We start from the raw sequence: 14,927 nt of genomic DNA, 5'->3' as shown, positions 1-14,927 counted from the left end.
TTTCTTCAACCATTTATGTAACGATTTAAAAAAAAAAAAAGGCAGTCCAAAAATGTTTTTCTTATCTTTTATTATTAGGAGTGATGCTCAGACTGCAGTCCAGAGTCATCCACAAAATAATAACACTTTTTCTGTACACAGCATTTTCTTTTTCCTCTTTTCTTGATACACAGAAGAAGTCAAAACACCCGTCGAAACAAGAAAATAAAACCTCAAGACGTATCATAAAAGGGCAGCACGCTAAAATAAAAACTCGTTAGTTTTATGGGCTTTTTGATTTCCATCGTCACTTTGACAGTGGAAAAATTTTAACATCCATGCAAAGAATTACACTGGAACCCTCACAATTAACAGCACCGGCATTACTACATATCACTTTTATTATATCCCAGTCCAACGAAACTACAGCATGATCACAGACTTTTAATTTTTGTGTCCGTGGCCCATTAAGAAGTTCCCAAAAAGTATTTCTGTATAAGAGTGCATTCTAGTTCATAATTATTTGTCATATATAGAGATATGTTTTCTTTTTAAAAGGAGTACAGAACAAATCAGACCCTGAACATCATCACATAAATGTTCCATTGACTTCAATTGTACAATCAAACCAACACGAGAGCAGTGTACATGGGCCAGAGCACAAAACACACAGAATGTTGGACTTGATATTTTTTTTTTTTTTTAGTCTACCACACAGACAGACAGAAAAAAGAGAACAACAATACAACCTGACCCGAGCATCAGTCACACCCAGCCGTACTTTACATTGCTCTACTGCTTCTACATTGGCTTTGAAATTGATTTTGGAAATGAAATTGCAAATACTCACACGGTTAGATAAATTCAAGCTTCATAATGTGTACGTTGACGTTTTATCAGAAAAGCTGATATCAGTGCAGAGTTGAAAAGTTAGGAAAGCAGTTTACTTTATTTATGCACATAGTGGGCGGGGCATTTATTTTTTTGAACCTAAATCTATCCATCCATCTTATCTTGACTTCAGAGTTGGAGTGTAGAATTAATATAATACATTTTATTTTATTTTTCCATCTGACAGCAAAGCACTCGCTCTAAAGCGGGCACATCACCTCAAAGCCCCAGCGAACATGCTCGCTAACAAATGAAAAAGAAAAAAAAAACAATGAGGCGCTCTAAAGCAGCCGCATGATTGGACTGTCTGAAAAGATATTTCTGGACGTTGTCATAGCGAATAGAGGCCTTTGTTTGAGGACATACAGCAAATCGAGTAAAAACGTGCATCAGCTTTTAGTTGGCAGTTGTATTCGCTACGCAGTTTTAACATCAACCACCAATAGTTGGAAATTGACCTAAAATACACCAAAAGCATTTGATCTGTTTCAATCAATGACGGGAAATAATACAAGTGGATTTAACCAAATATTAAAACAGAAATAAACTCCCCACTTGCAGTTTGGTGAATCATATTATAAAAAAAAAAATCTGATCTCGATTCTTCCTGGAAGTAGGAAACAATGCAATTTAGTGAAGGAAGGTCATTTTTTTTCTTTCTCTATAACTGCCCTCATCTTTAACCTTACTGATTATTTTAACTCCCAATTGTTTGCTGTCATTGGAACTCAATTGATGCCATTGTAACATCAGTGACGTTGAAATTGAATAAAGAGTCTGCCGGCTGTGCCATTTAAAGATCCATTTCCGTTATGGAGTCTTCCAGGAAATAAAACACTGTGGGACATTTTCAGCCTAAAGCAATGTCATGCAGTTGCGATAGCATCGCTTTTTTTTTTTTTTTTTTTATGTAATGCATTCATAACTATTTATTATAATTGTTAGTAAAATGAGTGACAATAGGGGATGCCGCCAGCTGTTGAATTTCATATAGGGTAAATTTCAGACATTAATATCATGCATTTTCCTATTCTGATTACTTTTAAAATAGAGCTGTCCCTTTGCATCTGTACCAGCTTTGTTCAGCAGAGGGCGCTGTTTCCTGTGTTGAAAACGAATCTTACGCGCTGGTAAAAATAATAAAACATTTCTGTTAAGTCGTGTAGCAATATCCTCCCTCAGTCCTAACACTTGTTCCTGAAAATAAATTTAACGCGACAACATTTTTAACGCATCCACGCACTCGAGCATGCACACGACTGTCACAGTTACACCTGAGCGGCCCGCTTCTCTCCCTCTCACCATGGCAACAGAACCCCCAAGGAGATTTCTAGTTTGGCATGTGACCACACGACGACCAACCTCAACCGCGAGCCCCCGTAAACAGACAACAGTAATGTGTTCAACGTGATGAAAAGATTCATAAGAACATAGGGCAGTTTGGCAGCTTCTAAAAAGTAAACAAACACAACTGATGTACAGAAAGATTCTCCCTACTCACTCAGATTCAACCTCGGACGCCGTCTCAAATGACACACGACCTACATTCCCTGGTACTGAAATTTATACATGAACATTTAGGTGGAGATCGCCTTAATCAGGGAGGAATATGTTGGAGGTCACCATGACATGCATGACAATCATAAATATTCATTTCAAGCTTGAATTGGATTCAACATTTTCCAAGTCAAATTTGCCTGAGGTTTGTTTGTACAATTCAAAGCTGAAAAGAGTGTGTCATTTGAGGCAGAGCCGATGATTGGTTGAGGATGGATATCCAGAAAGTGAACGCACCGTTATAATTCCAATGAAGGTCAATTACTATCGGATTTCTATCCTAAAAATCATTTTGATTAATTTAATTTTAAATTGTACTTTTTTTTAACTGTCAACAAATTGAAATCAGGAAACCTTCCAATTTAGGCTCGTGAATCTATACAACAGGAAATTTCGCTTTTTAAATTGAACTACTGAAATAAATTGCTTTCTAGTTAATATAAAAAGTCTACACACCCCTGTTTTGTTGTCCAGGTTATAGGTTCCATTAATTATTAATTATTTTTTGAAGGATTGATCTTATTTTTATATTCTACAAAATGTCATTTAAACAGGAGTGTGTAGACTTTTTATAGCCACTGCATATGTGCAAATACTTAAGATAACACTCGATTGAAACAAAAAAAAAATCATTTGTACTGATAAGTCACATTGTATTTTTTTTTCCAAAATTGTCAAATGGATGTGGTTTCACTTTCTATATCCACCGCAAAAGTCATCTACTTAAACCACAGTACAGTATAGTATACATCAATCTGCATGAGAATGTGAGATATTGCACTTAGTCACAAAAACATTGTGGTGATGATAATGATGATGTTGTTCAGCATGTGTAAATCTACTCGGTTAAGTCACTGTCAGTACAGTATGGCACTTCAGTTGCTATCCCTACATTTGGAAACATGCAGATTTAATACACATTATCACTGTTAAACTGCAGCGAGAGGAGACGGAATCAAATGAAATAAATAAAAACATTCCCCAGAACAATTTGGCATGAGAGGGAATACGTAATATTTCAAGTGAAGGTGCTTTTTTCGTACTGCTTACTAGTTGCTCTCCTATTTAACATGTGAATACTGCAAAATGGCCTCATCTTCTATGGTTCCTCCTCTTGTTTCCTTTCTTTCTTTTTCTGTTTTTAATCGTATCCTAATCTGCATGAAAGTGAGTCTAGAAAAGTGCAGATAAAGCTGGAATGTTCACGTAAACAACAAGAGGAGGAAACAAAAGAGCTGATTTGATTTATTTTTTTGCCCCACCCTTGAAAATCCAGCCCACAATGATTGATAGTGGATAGTAGAGCAATTTAACTTCTCGTGTATTTTTTAGTAAATGGGAACCTGATATGTGGGTGCTGCGTTGTTCTCTGTAAACGGAGGGTTTTGGTAGGTCTCTGTGGTGTCGGTGGTGCCCCCTGGTGAGTTGGAGGGTAACGGCTGGGTGGGTGCTACACCATCCAAGTGCTCTGAGGTGAACAAGGTCATGTCAGTGCCCAGCAGGTACTTCTGCACCGCGCGCACTGTAAGACCAGCCTGAAAGCACAATTGAATAGACACACGTAAGAGAAGCGCCCCGGCACCAGTTTAGCCGAAAGCAGATTTTGCATCATCATTTAATGCTGCAATTCCTTTCGTTGTACTGTTTGTGTGTCTGCTTGGCCACTAGGTGGCAGTGCAGTACAGCCATGCAGATACAAATGAAGAAGAATAGACTTCTTGTACATCTATCAATTACTCTGTACAGTCATGCAGATACAAATGAAGAAGAATATACTTATTGTACAACTATAAATAGCTCAGTAAGATGCTTTTTTTGTGGAGGATAAAGAATATATGCCTGTGGGTATTCTTATAGTATGTGTAATTTGCTGAATACTTGTTAAAAAGAAATTGGGGACCCATTAATATCCTTGGACACCCCCGCCCCCGAGGAAAAAAAATCTAGCTCCGCCAGTGGGTAATATTGTCCAAACTATTCTCCTGGTTGAAAATCGCAGCATTAGTGTAGCTTCAGTTTCTTACCCAAGTGATGATAGAGAAGAAAGAAAAGGCGATGGCAGCCCGAGCTGCATCAGCGCCCTGGTTGAGGGGCAGCTCAGCAGCCGTTGTTCGAGACCACTGGTTAGCCAGGAAGCAGAAACTTACAAAGTACAAGAAGGCCCAGAAACCTGCCAGAGAGACAGACACAGCTGAATAGTTGAGAGGATTCATCAGGTGACGTTTCTTCATTCATACTGGGTTTCGATTCTCGTAAAATCTCGTGATGTGACATATCCTTGATGAGAACAAAGGAAGTAGAACTTCTTTGTAAAACATCTGAAGGGAGAACCCCAAGCTATTTTAGACTTCTACAGTACTTGAAAAGAGGAAGACAATCCTCACCTGAGAAGCCGATCTCAAGCATGACGGCCTTCTTGCGATCTTTCACGGAGCTGATGGAAGAGAATTTGTAGTCGAGTAGCATGAAGAAGGAGCAAGCCAGCAGGCCCACCAGGCCCACGAACACGCCGTAGTTGCATGCGTCCGCGTTCTTGTTGAAGACGCAGTAGAGACGTTCGCTGCCTATGTTCACGTAGCCCTCGTTCACGATGGAGGCGAACACCACCAGTGAGAAGATCTTTACAAAACATGAGATAATTTTTTTTTTTCAGGTGATGAGGTACAAATGTAGATAAAGTTCTTTTTTAGAAAAATACACTCGGCAGTATTGCAAGTGAACGTCTCTGCGCACGCTCAGACCAAAAGCATTAACCTAATTTCCATCCTTTCTGTTATGACTGACCGGAGAGTTTGATGCTTCGCTTCCTTACCAGAATCAAATAGTCCCGAGGCATTTTCTGTGTCTGTGTGTGTGTGTGTGTGTATTTTGAAAAGCACAAGCCATACAAGTTGCCATCGCTAATGCTAAATGTCTCTTTCCTCATGATTAACAACTCTCCTTGATAAATCCGTCTTTATTCTTCTCACACATTCACATAGTTGAGTAACAGTGGATGGCAGAACAGGGCCATGTGACACACACACACACACACACACACACCCACATGGGGGTGTGGGTCATATGATGGCGGAAGGACACACAAAGGGAGAATGTTGGAGCCACAATCACGTGTCTGCTTCTAATCTGCTTAGATACACAGGTGGTTCAAGTGGCTTGGTGCAAAGCAATGCACCTGCAAAAATCATATTGTGAAAATTTAGAGCTGTCAAAATTCATTGATTAATCGACACGTAATCATCAAATGAATCGACAACTATTTTAATAATGTAGTCATTGTTTAGAGCTATTTTTATTATTGAATGGTCCAAATCATCTAATGTCAGCCTCTCAATAGCAATTATTCATTAATTTTTTTACTTCGGGTTACTCTATCTGGATTCATGGGAATACTTCACATTATAGTATGTTGTCAGTAGTTTGGAGGAACAGCCAAGAAAAATGCAACCATCACGTTAAATTAAATATAAAGTAATGCCGGGAGGGTAAAATAGATCACATGGATGAAGGGAGAATGGATGGATGGATAGATAACGATAGATGGATTGATAGATGGCTAGATCGATAGACTTTTGTAGTCAGCGCACACAGTCCACTATTGGTCATGTTCAGTTCTGATCAGATATGGAATTTTTAATCAGTCCCAGTGTCAACACGGTGCCCAACAATTCTCTCGCGACTTATATTTACATACATTTCACGCCATTACATCCCCACATCGGTCGTGCGGGTCGGAGAGAGAAAATCTTTTGCGTGTCACCCTGAAGTGAGGCTTTTTTTTTTAAATGTCAGGCCGCGGTGCGAGTTCGTGGGCCTGCTTGCGTGCGCAGTGACGTTCACGGACCAATCACAGGTGGGATAACAGTCGACGACGTTTAAGGCAAATCAGTAGCTAATTTTGCTGAACAATATGGCTTTGCATGATGAGTAAGACTATCTGATTATTTAAATGTTATAAATAACGAGGCTTGAGGTGAATATGGATTTTTTTTAGCTCATTTGAACGCAGCATTGGATTAAATACATTAAAAAAAAAACAGGAAGGTGGTGTTATGTTGCGTTTGGGTCTCTTGAGCATCTAATAAGACAAACGCCCGACGCTGGGCCTTGGTTTCATAATAGGAACTGAACATTTATCACCCATTTTTCCACAATGCATTACATTTCTAGTTTGTGCGTGTTTTTTTCTTTTTTCCTTCATCGTTGATGTGCAGACGGACCCCGGCCGTCACGAGGCTCGCGCAGCTACGATAACAGAGATAACCCACGCGCACAAACAGCAGGAGCGTAACTAATCAATTGAAAATAAAAAATGAACATCTCTCACCCACGACAAGGCTCTGAGGATGGTCTGTGGCTGTTTAGCGAATGTAATTGGGTCGATAGTGGACCCGGCGCGGCCCGCTCCGAACGATCCCACTCCGTCCATCTTCGCTGGTTCCGTGAACGCTTGTCGACGCTCGCTCGCTCGCTCGCGGCTCCGGGGCACGCGCTGCCCAGCTCTGCTCTACTCTACTCTGCTCTGCTGCAGGGACGCTCCTGCATGCGCGCTCACGTCTCCTGCAGCGGCTACGCGCCTAACGAGCACGAGGGTTGCTCTCGCCCTCACTGGGAGCGCAATGGGATCAATACTGCACTGCCAAATCATGACTGTGGAATATTTGAATACATACCTAATGGCTTCCACATTTAGCTATTTAGTCGTTCACACAGTGTTTGGAAGGAAAAAAAAGAGGCGTTTATTTATTCAGGTGGCCATTAAGTATATAGTGTCCATTTGATCTGAAACCAGTATGTGAGGATGTCGATATAAATGAAAGGAAATAGATTTCTATCAATCAATTAATTAATCAAGCCAGTGCTGGACGATTTGACCCTACAGATTTCTCTAAATCTATTATACAGTCCACATTTTCATTTCCTGTATGTGTAGTGGTGGCAATACCATGCTCAGGGGCTCTCCAATTTGTGTTATTGTATTGTAAATATACCTCAGTCTATAATTCCAAAAGACATTTCAAACTCATCTTACATTATACCTTAAAAATAAATAATAGACAGAATTTATTTTAGTAAAGACTTCCTCTTACAAACCGGGCTAAACTTAGCTCCTCCCCAACATGCAAAGATGTTTAAGAGTTGCAATATGTCACTTCAACATCTTGTACACGTTTGAGTGACCTCATGTTTTTTTTTTTTTTTTTTTTGCAAACTCGACCATAAGCAGCAGATAGTGAACAATTATTCCCCCCAAAAATGGCTACCAAAACTAGCATCAGTGTTGTGGTACTCAATTCTTGAACCTTCACCTCAGTTAAAAAAAAAAAAAAAACTAATACAGCAGCAAGAATGTAATATATTATTATATGAGATTACCTTCCAGAGTTTGTGTACACCACTGTAGATGAATACAAAACAGCTTGGATCACATTAAGGGTAAACGTTAGCAGACTGGTATGTGTGTGTGCCCCTTTCAGTGTTTATTAATAGCCCACGTGTACACCCACACAGATAGCAGATCATATCACAATTGACCTTAGAGGTCCTTTGGCTTGGACCTAAAATTTCAGCCATTAATGAATCGATGTTTGGTGAAAATTTCATATTTGACGTATGAAATTATACTTCCATACAAAAATGCTGGGAATGTCGTTTGATGCTATTAAAGGCTGAATGACATCCAAGCATGTGATTTAAAAACAAACAAAAAAAAACTTTAATGTGGAATTTGTTGTAATGATGAACAAATACCAAAATGTCGATGTTCAAACGCAACATAGTGTCCTATGACAGTCCAAATGTTTCAGTATGAAGGTTGGTCCGGAACATGATGTGTTTGTACCCTTAATTTTGTTATCAGCAACAAAAACATTAAATGAGAGCAAAACAGGAAAATCCCTGAAAATTTCATTCATCCTATCACGTGATGTTGTTCCATCGCAGACACTCAAAAGTTCTGCAAGGCCTTCTCTCAGTCGCAGGAACCGTCTTTCCATCCATCCTTCCACCTCTCATCAACTCGGGAGCAATCGAACTCGGGCTTGCCCAGACGCACGTTGATGTTGTTATGGAGTCGACAGAACCACTGGGACAGAGCGTGGCGGCTCCTGGTGTCCGGTTGATTGGTTTTTAATCTGTGGGGAGGAAATGATGTCATCTGAATAACTTCATTTGACAAAAACAAGAATACTGTATTCCCTCAAATAGTAGTCTACTGTCTGTGAACTGAGTTAAATTACAGTTACTATTTTTTCTACTTCTATGATTTGACAGCAACACTCTGGGTCTGACCTGTTCCTAAGGTCTTCTGCACATTCATCACAGGGGAAGAATTTGGAGAAGAGGTTAATGAACTGGCCCATCTCTTGTTGCTGGTCGGTGGACGGTTTATCGGGATAATATGCAGCCATGGTGTGCAGAAAGGACCAAGTGTTATGTCCCAACTCTTGTCTGTCCAGTGGGCACTCTTGTGGCTCAGCTTGGGGTTCCTGAAATAGTTTAAGATGGAGGTTGAATAATTATGTATCACTTTTCAGTTAATTTGTGGTTAAGTTCGAGACTTCTTGCCATCTATCTTCCACGCCTTGGTGAGTTTTAATAGTTTATATTAATTTCAATGTCGTTCCGTTAGAATATTGCTTTCCATGAAACTGATTCTATAGCAGAAGAAAGGTAGACGACCACTCGACTAAAAAGGCCTGCTATTGATTGACCCCATGTCACCTGCATAGTAGCAGCTGTCGTCTGCTGCTTCTGTGTCTTCATCCATGATTTAAAGTCCGTACAAGTGCGACACGGCTTCTTTTTCACCCCAGTTGGCTGCTGCTGCTCCCCGCTCGAGTTGTCTTCCGTTCTACCGGCCACCGCAAAAGGAAAACCGTCAAAAGCAGGTGAGTCGGAGGCTGCTGAGTCTTTCTGGGACGAGGACATATTTGTTCTCTAACCCGCTGTATTTAAGTTATTGACCAACTGATTATTAGTGTGCAAATTGATCCATGTTATAAATTTAATATTCTTAATTTCAAATCAGCATGCTTAATCTGCATGCTGTCCGCTGTCATGTAAATCCTGTATTTAACGGAAGCGACAGTCCAAAAAATGCTTACTGTATTCCGGGTGTGACGACATAACGAGGCGGAGTCTAATGTTTATACATTGGTAAATACTACCACACAGTGGCGGAATACTGAACAGCAAGAGGAAATTGTTCTTTATTTAAAGTAGTTCATACTCCACACACAAGAGGGCAGTATTGCTTTTTAAGTCTGTAGAGGCCGATAACGTAAACGAAGAAGTGTACTCCCAGTTGTACTCGGCTGCCAAGGTTTTGGCTAACGGGAGCATGCTGACTAGCGGAGCTTATGTTAAAAGTGTAAACGTAAATTATTGCTGCCTTGTAAACTGTCCATGTTACAACCTGTGAATGCGGATCCTTAACCAAACAAATGTGGGTTTGAGTTATCGTCTTTTAAGAACGTTTTTCCCGACTGTTAAATCTATTATTCGTTTAGCTGTTTGGCTAACCAAACTAGATTGACACGTTTTTGTATGGGTTTTCTTCATTTGACAGTGCAACTGTGGTCCAGCTGAACTGACATTATGGGGATTTTAGAGAAAATCGCCGAAATAGAGAGAGAAATCTCTCGGACGCAGAAAAACAAAGGTAACGTTAAGAGCAAGTGGGGAGGTTACTGTCATTAAAGAACATAATGGAAGAACTTTGGGGTATTTTATGGCAGTAGCACGTCATTATAAAACCTGACATGAAAACAAAAAATCATGTTATGACGTGCAATTCAGTCAATAACAACAATTAATGTTAGTTTAGTGAAAAGAACACTTGGTCAGTGATGATTCACTTGTTTTTTTGTCACCCCACAGCAACTGAGTATCATTTGGGCTTGCTGAAGGCCAAGTTAGCAAAATACAGAGCTCAGCTGCTGGAGCCCTCCAAGTCAGCGGGGGCCAAAGGCGAAGGTTTCGATGTTATGAAATCTGGAGATGCACGCGTTGCGCTCATTGGTTTCCCCTCAGTGGGTAAGGTATGTCCTCAATACTTGTGATGGAGTTGCAGTCTCTTATGAAAGTATGACCACTGCTGAAAAGTTTTTTTTCCTTTTCTGTAACTTGGTGAAACCGTGCTTCTGTGCTGAGTCTGGAAAAAAAACATTGAGAAAATGACTCACTTTTGTGTGCTACAGTCCACGTTCCTCAGTTTGATGACTTCAACTGCCAGTGAAGCCGCCTCCTACGAGTTCACCACCCTCACCTGTATACCAGGTGTCATTGAGGTACACTCACTCACATCATGATGCATTTCATAGCTTTTGTTCCGCTCACCCTTGGACGTTTGTTTTTTTCAACACAGTACAAAGGGGCCAACATCCAGTTGCTGGATTTGCCAGGAATCATCGAGGGCGCTGCTCAAGGTAATCGACCTTGTCTGCTGAATGAGTAACTGTGATCCATCTCATCAGATTGTCCCGGTGTGGATGTTAATTGCTAAATTATGATACACTAACAGGTAAAGGAAGGGGTCGTCAGGTCATCGCCGTCGCCAGGACAGCAGACGTTGTCATCATGATGCTGGATGCCACCAAAGGGGACGTCCAGAGGTTAGTGGTGCAAAGTACCTTTTTGTCTTCGTTTCGATTCCAGACCAAGGTCATGAGAGACATTTGTCTTTTCTCTCCAGAACACTTTTAGAAAAAGAGTTGGAGTCAGTGGGCATTAGGCTAAACAGGGAAAAACCCAATATATATTTCAAGGTAAGCCGTTTATCCCATTTGAATTTTCACACAAGTCGTGACAGGGATTGTCTCCCTTTTTATGTCTCGACAGCAAAAGAAAGGCGGTGGCCTCTCTTACAACTCCACAGTACCTCTAACCCAGTGCTCGGAGAGGATGGTTCAGCTCATCCTTCATGAATATAGTATCCTTCACAAGCAAGAACGCAGAAAACCAAATAAACATCTGATACGCTTGTTTTCTTTGACCGGCTCTCAGAAATCTTTAACGCAGAAGTCCTCTTCAGGGAGGATTGCACGCCGGACGAGTTCATTGATGTCATTGTCGGGAACAGAGTTTATATGCCTTGTCTATATGTAAGTTTTTTTTTTTTTTGAATAATTAATTTTAAGCTGCCGTTCAACTTGTATGCATATTTTTATGTACGCATCAACCAGGTGTACAATAAGGTGGATCAAATCTCCATCGAGGAGGTGGACCGCCTGGCTCACAGACCTCACAGTGTTGTTATCAGGTCGGCCATTTTACCGGGCGCTATTGTGCGTGTTGGTTTAAGTGGTTAACTGACTGCTCTTCTTTTACTAGTTGCGGGATGAAACTCAACCTGGATTACCTTCTAGAGACGCTGTGGGAATACTTGGCTTTGATTTGCATTTTTACCAAGAAAAGAGGAGGTACTCTTTCAACACATTGCTTTTTTGCATTCATTTTCATCAACCTGTTTTGTTTTTCCTCACCCTAACAGAACGCCCAGACTTCGGTGACGCCATCATCATGAGAAGAGGAGCCAGCGTGGAACATGTGGTTAGTAGAGTCTCTGCAAATTTCTCAACAGTGTGTTGGGTTGACCTGAAGCCGCCAACGTTGCACATGTTTGTTTACAGTGCCATCGTATCCACAGAACCTTAGCGAGCCAGTTCAAGTATGCTCTGGTTTGGGTACGTTTTTGCATAGCGACGCAAAGTTTGATGATTATTCCTATGCAACTTGAATGACTTGTTGATTTGGATCAATCTAATCTAAGCACTTTAAATGCTAATTGGATCCGCTTCAAGAGTTGTATCAAACAAGTGTAAACTGTTTGCAGGGCACCAGCACAAAGTACAGTCCGCAGAGAGTCGGTCTGACGCATATCATGGAGCACGAGGATGTCATCCAGATCGTCAAGAAGTAAAAAAACAAAAAAAGAATCGGACACTCTGCAAGAGCTGTCACTGGCATTAAAATGGGTGGAAAAGGTCTACTTTGCGCTGCAATGGAAATGCACCCTCAACTCTCTTTATAATACTTTTAACCCCAAAACATTGCAAAGCATTTCCATGTTGAGCAAAAGTTGATTCATTTCCCTTTTATTTCAACAACTAAATTCCTTGACAAGGAGGCGTGAGGAAGAAAGAATAAAGTCCACATTAGTTTAAAACCCAACTAGTCTTTGTTTGTTTTATGCTCGAAATATCTCACAAGATCACTTCATAGCAGGTAAGCGTCTCTCACCTTTGAACCCTTCTCTCCTACCTCTTCCCTTGACCAATGCAAACGCTTTTCAAGCGCACACACAGAAGCCCACAAGCACAATGGCAGCATTAAAAATTGAGCAGCATCTCTTGGATGAAGAGGAAGAGAAGTGGGGGATACACTTTGCTAAAGAGAGGAGTAGGGGAGCTTTTTGTTTTTTTATCGAGATTATCTAATTCAAAATGTCTTCATTATGTGTAATAGTAGGAAACCATGGAGCAAGAACTTTGGGATGACCTGAGTGGGAAGAGAGGAATGATAAAGAGATGGCTGCTGGGGAAAGAGGAGAAACCGGTATGGTGAGTGGAGCAGACACTTGATGCTACTTGAACGTTGTGTGTGTGTGGTTGCAGTGAACACAGGCTACAATTGTGCTCTTTCGTATGCCGCACACATTTTGCAATAGTTCAATTCAGGAAATACTTTTTGGCTACAATGGATGCTTCTGTTTTGCCTTTATAGCTTGTCCTAGGCCATTATAAATAAAGATGATGAAATTTGACACATATCACATGTAGAACACTAGTGGGAAAAAATATGGCCTACTTAATTGATCTTTTTTTTTTACATCAAGAAAATAGACAAAGAAATTGCAAATAATTTCAAAAACATTGTATTGTACAACTATGCTGCTGAAATATTATATCGAGGCTGTATAAAATCACAACAATGAAACTATTACAGCAAAGAGTCCGAATAGTTTGAATACTGTATATAAAAACATTACTCCTGTCTTTTGCTTTATTTACTTGCAATGTTTCATGTGACCAGAAGAGGGCAGTCGTGCATTCATTCCGTTGCTCTGCTCTCATTTGAAATTGAATTTATTTAAATTGTCTGCAAGTTTATTTAGGTTAGAATCTTTTTATCAAACCCAGAACTTACCAAAAATAAAATCTTAATTAGGTCATCTCTGACAGTGTCAACAAAGTCTGAATCTTTGATGAAGCTCTTATATTAGTAACAAAAGAGGTGGTTTGCAATATTGACTGTCCCAGACAAATGACGTGCGAGTCGCTGGCATACAATGTCAGAGATCATCCTTATTTGTGTAGTATGCCAAAAGAGCCCATTTTTATCCAATCGCTGTTGACAGTGTGCAAACATAGATGTGGATTGCACTTCAGCAGACATATAGTGATCCTCTGAACAAACACATCCATATTATTCCAGCCTGTTTACTCACCTTTTGTTCCAAACTTTTGAAGGCTTACCGGGAAGGCTTTTAAGTGCTCAATTGCTAAATTCAACTGAGCCGAATACTGCAAGAAAATTGTTAGTCGTTTGATTTCTGCCGAAAGTCATAATTAAATGTGATTTGTCATAATTATAGCTAAACACACATAATCAGAACACATTTGATGACGAATCTATTCTGAAATAAAGAGGAAAATACAAAGATTTCAAGTAGTGTTTTTTTTGTTGTTGTAATTATTCACATGTGCAAATCATCCACTATTTTCTTTGTTTATTGTCTTTATCTTTGTGTGGCACAACCCTTGCCATCCCTCATTTATTGTGACATTTTGACCCTGTGAGTGTGTGTGTCTGCCAGAGAGGTGTCTTTTTTGTATGTGTGGTGCACTGATAAGCGCACACACACAAGCGCCTTACAACCTTTTTTTCCAGGGGGGTTTCACTGCAGGCTTTGGCGTTAGCAACCAGTGTGGGATGATGATAGCTTGGTGTGTGTGTGTGTGTGTGTGTCCCACTTATCAGCACACAATAGGTCTGTCCGGCTGTTTGCCCAAGCCGCACACACATGCATAAGTGAAGCATGTTTACTAAGAATTGTAATATTGTGCCTCTAGTGTACCATCCGAAATCGTATGACATTGTTTGTATTTTGCAAATAGTTGGCATTTGTTCTAGGAATTCTCATGTAACCCATGAAACGTACCTTGCGTGTGTGTGTGTGTGTGACTTTTGTGTGTTTAGTGCACTATAAAACGTGAGCAGATGTACCAGAGAAGATCTGTGGAGACAGCAAATGCTTCGATGGATATTGGCGCACGATGACCAGTGACTTTGGATCGGTAAGTCAAGCTCATGTGTTTTGTTGGTATTGTTGATTTTCCGTTCTATTCTAAAGAGTATAAAAGGTTGCAATTTGGATGAATGAGTGGAAGGTCCCATATTTTTTTTTTCACTTTTCTGCCTACAACCACAGAAAAAGGTTGGTATTTTGATGTCATTATTAGTGTGTGATGTTATGCCCCAGATATTTTTTCCCCAAA

General features: G+C 40.2%; 3 protein-coding genes across 5 annotated transcripts; 1 reads left to right on the top strand and 2 right to left on the bottom strand.

Annotated features, from left to right (window-relative positions):
* Positions 1-66: 66 nt before the first annotated feature.
* syngr3a (synaptogyrin 3a) lies at positions 67-6,996 on the bottom strand. Its single transcript, XM_037256649.1, has 4 exons — positions 6,755-6,996; positions 4,812-5,046; positions 4,452-4,597; positions 67-3,962 (listed from the first exon to the last, which is right to left on the bottom strand). The coding sequence occupies exons 1-4, from the start codon at positions 6,854-6,856 to the stop codon at positions 3,756-3,758; spliced, it is 690 nt and encodes a 229-aa protein (XP_037112544.1). The 5' UTR covers positions 6,857-6,996; the 3' UTR covers positions 67-3,755.
* Positions 6,997-7,766: 770 nt separating this feature from the next.
* Positions 7,767-9,555, bottom strand: gfer (growth factor, augmenter of liver regeneration (ERV1 homolog, S. cerevisiae)). Of its 2 annotated transcripts, XR_005098533.1 has the most exons (4): positions 9,151-9,555; positions 8,719-8,915; positions 8,190-8,561; positions 7,767-8,037 (listed from the first exon to the last, which is right to left on the bottom strand). XR_005098533.1 is itself a non-coding variant. In XM_037256651.1 (3 exons), exons 1-3 carry the CDS (start codon positions 9,355-9,357, stop codon positions 8,399-8,401), a joined length of 567 nt encoding a protein of 188 aa, XP_037112546.1. In that variant the 5' UTR covers positions 9,358-9,555; the 3' UTR covers positions 7,767-8,398. The 2 variants fall into 2 exon arrangements, 1 of the variants encoding a protein (XP_037112546.1); XM_037256651.1 differs by having other exon boundaries at positions 7,767-8,561.
* drg2 (developmentally regulated GTP binding protein 2) lies at positions 9,194-12,600 on the top strand. 2 transcript variants are annotated; one of them, XM_037256648.1, is made up of 14 exons: positions 9,194-9,317; positions 9,998-10,090; positions 10,309-10,469; positions 10,629-10,718; positions 10,796-10,856; positions 10,952-11,042; positions 11,123-11,195; positions 11,269-11,359; positions 11,434-11,531; positions 11,613-11,689; positions 11,761-11,849; positions 11,921-11,979; positions 12,060-12,113; positions 12,263-12,600. In XM_037256648.1, exons 2-14 carry the CDS (start codon positions 10,027-10,029, stop codon positions 12,347-12,349), a joined length of 1,095 nt encoding a protein of 364 aa, XP_037112543.1. In that variant the 5' UTR covers positions 9,194-9,317; positions 9,998-10,026; the 3' UTR covers positions 12,350-12,600. The 2 variants fall into 2 exon arrangements, with proteins under 2 accessions (XP_037112543.1, XP_037112542.1); XM_037256647.1 differs by lacking the exon at positions 9,194-9,317 and adding an exon at positions 9,539-9,874.
* Positions 12,601-14,927: the final 2,327 nt, after the last annotated feature.

Source organism: Syngnathus acus, chromosome 8 (assembly GCF_901709675.1).
Source record: "Syngnathus acus chromosome 8, fSynAcu1.2, whole genome shotgun sequence".
In the NCBI taxonomy this organism is placed as follows: Eukaryota; Metazoa; Chordata; class Actinopteri; order Syngnathiformes; family Syngnathidae; genus Syngnathus; species Syngnathus acus.
Note: the sequence above shows the minus strand (reverse complement) of the source record. Positions and strands in the feature narration are given on the sequence as shown.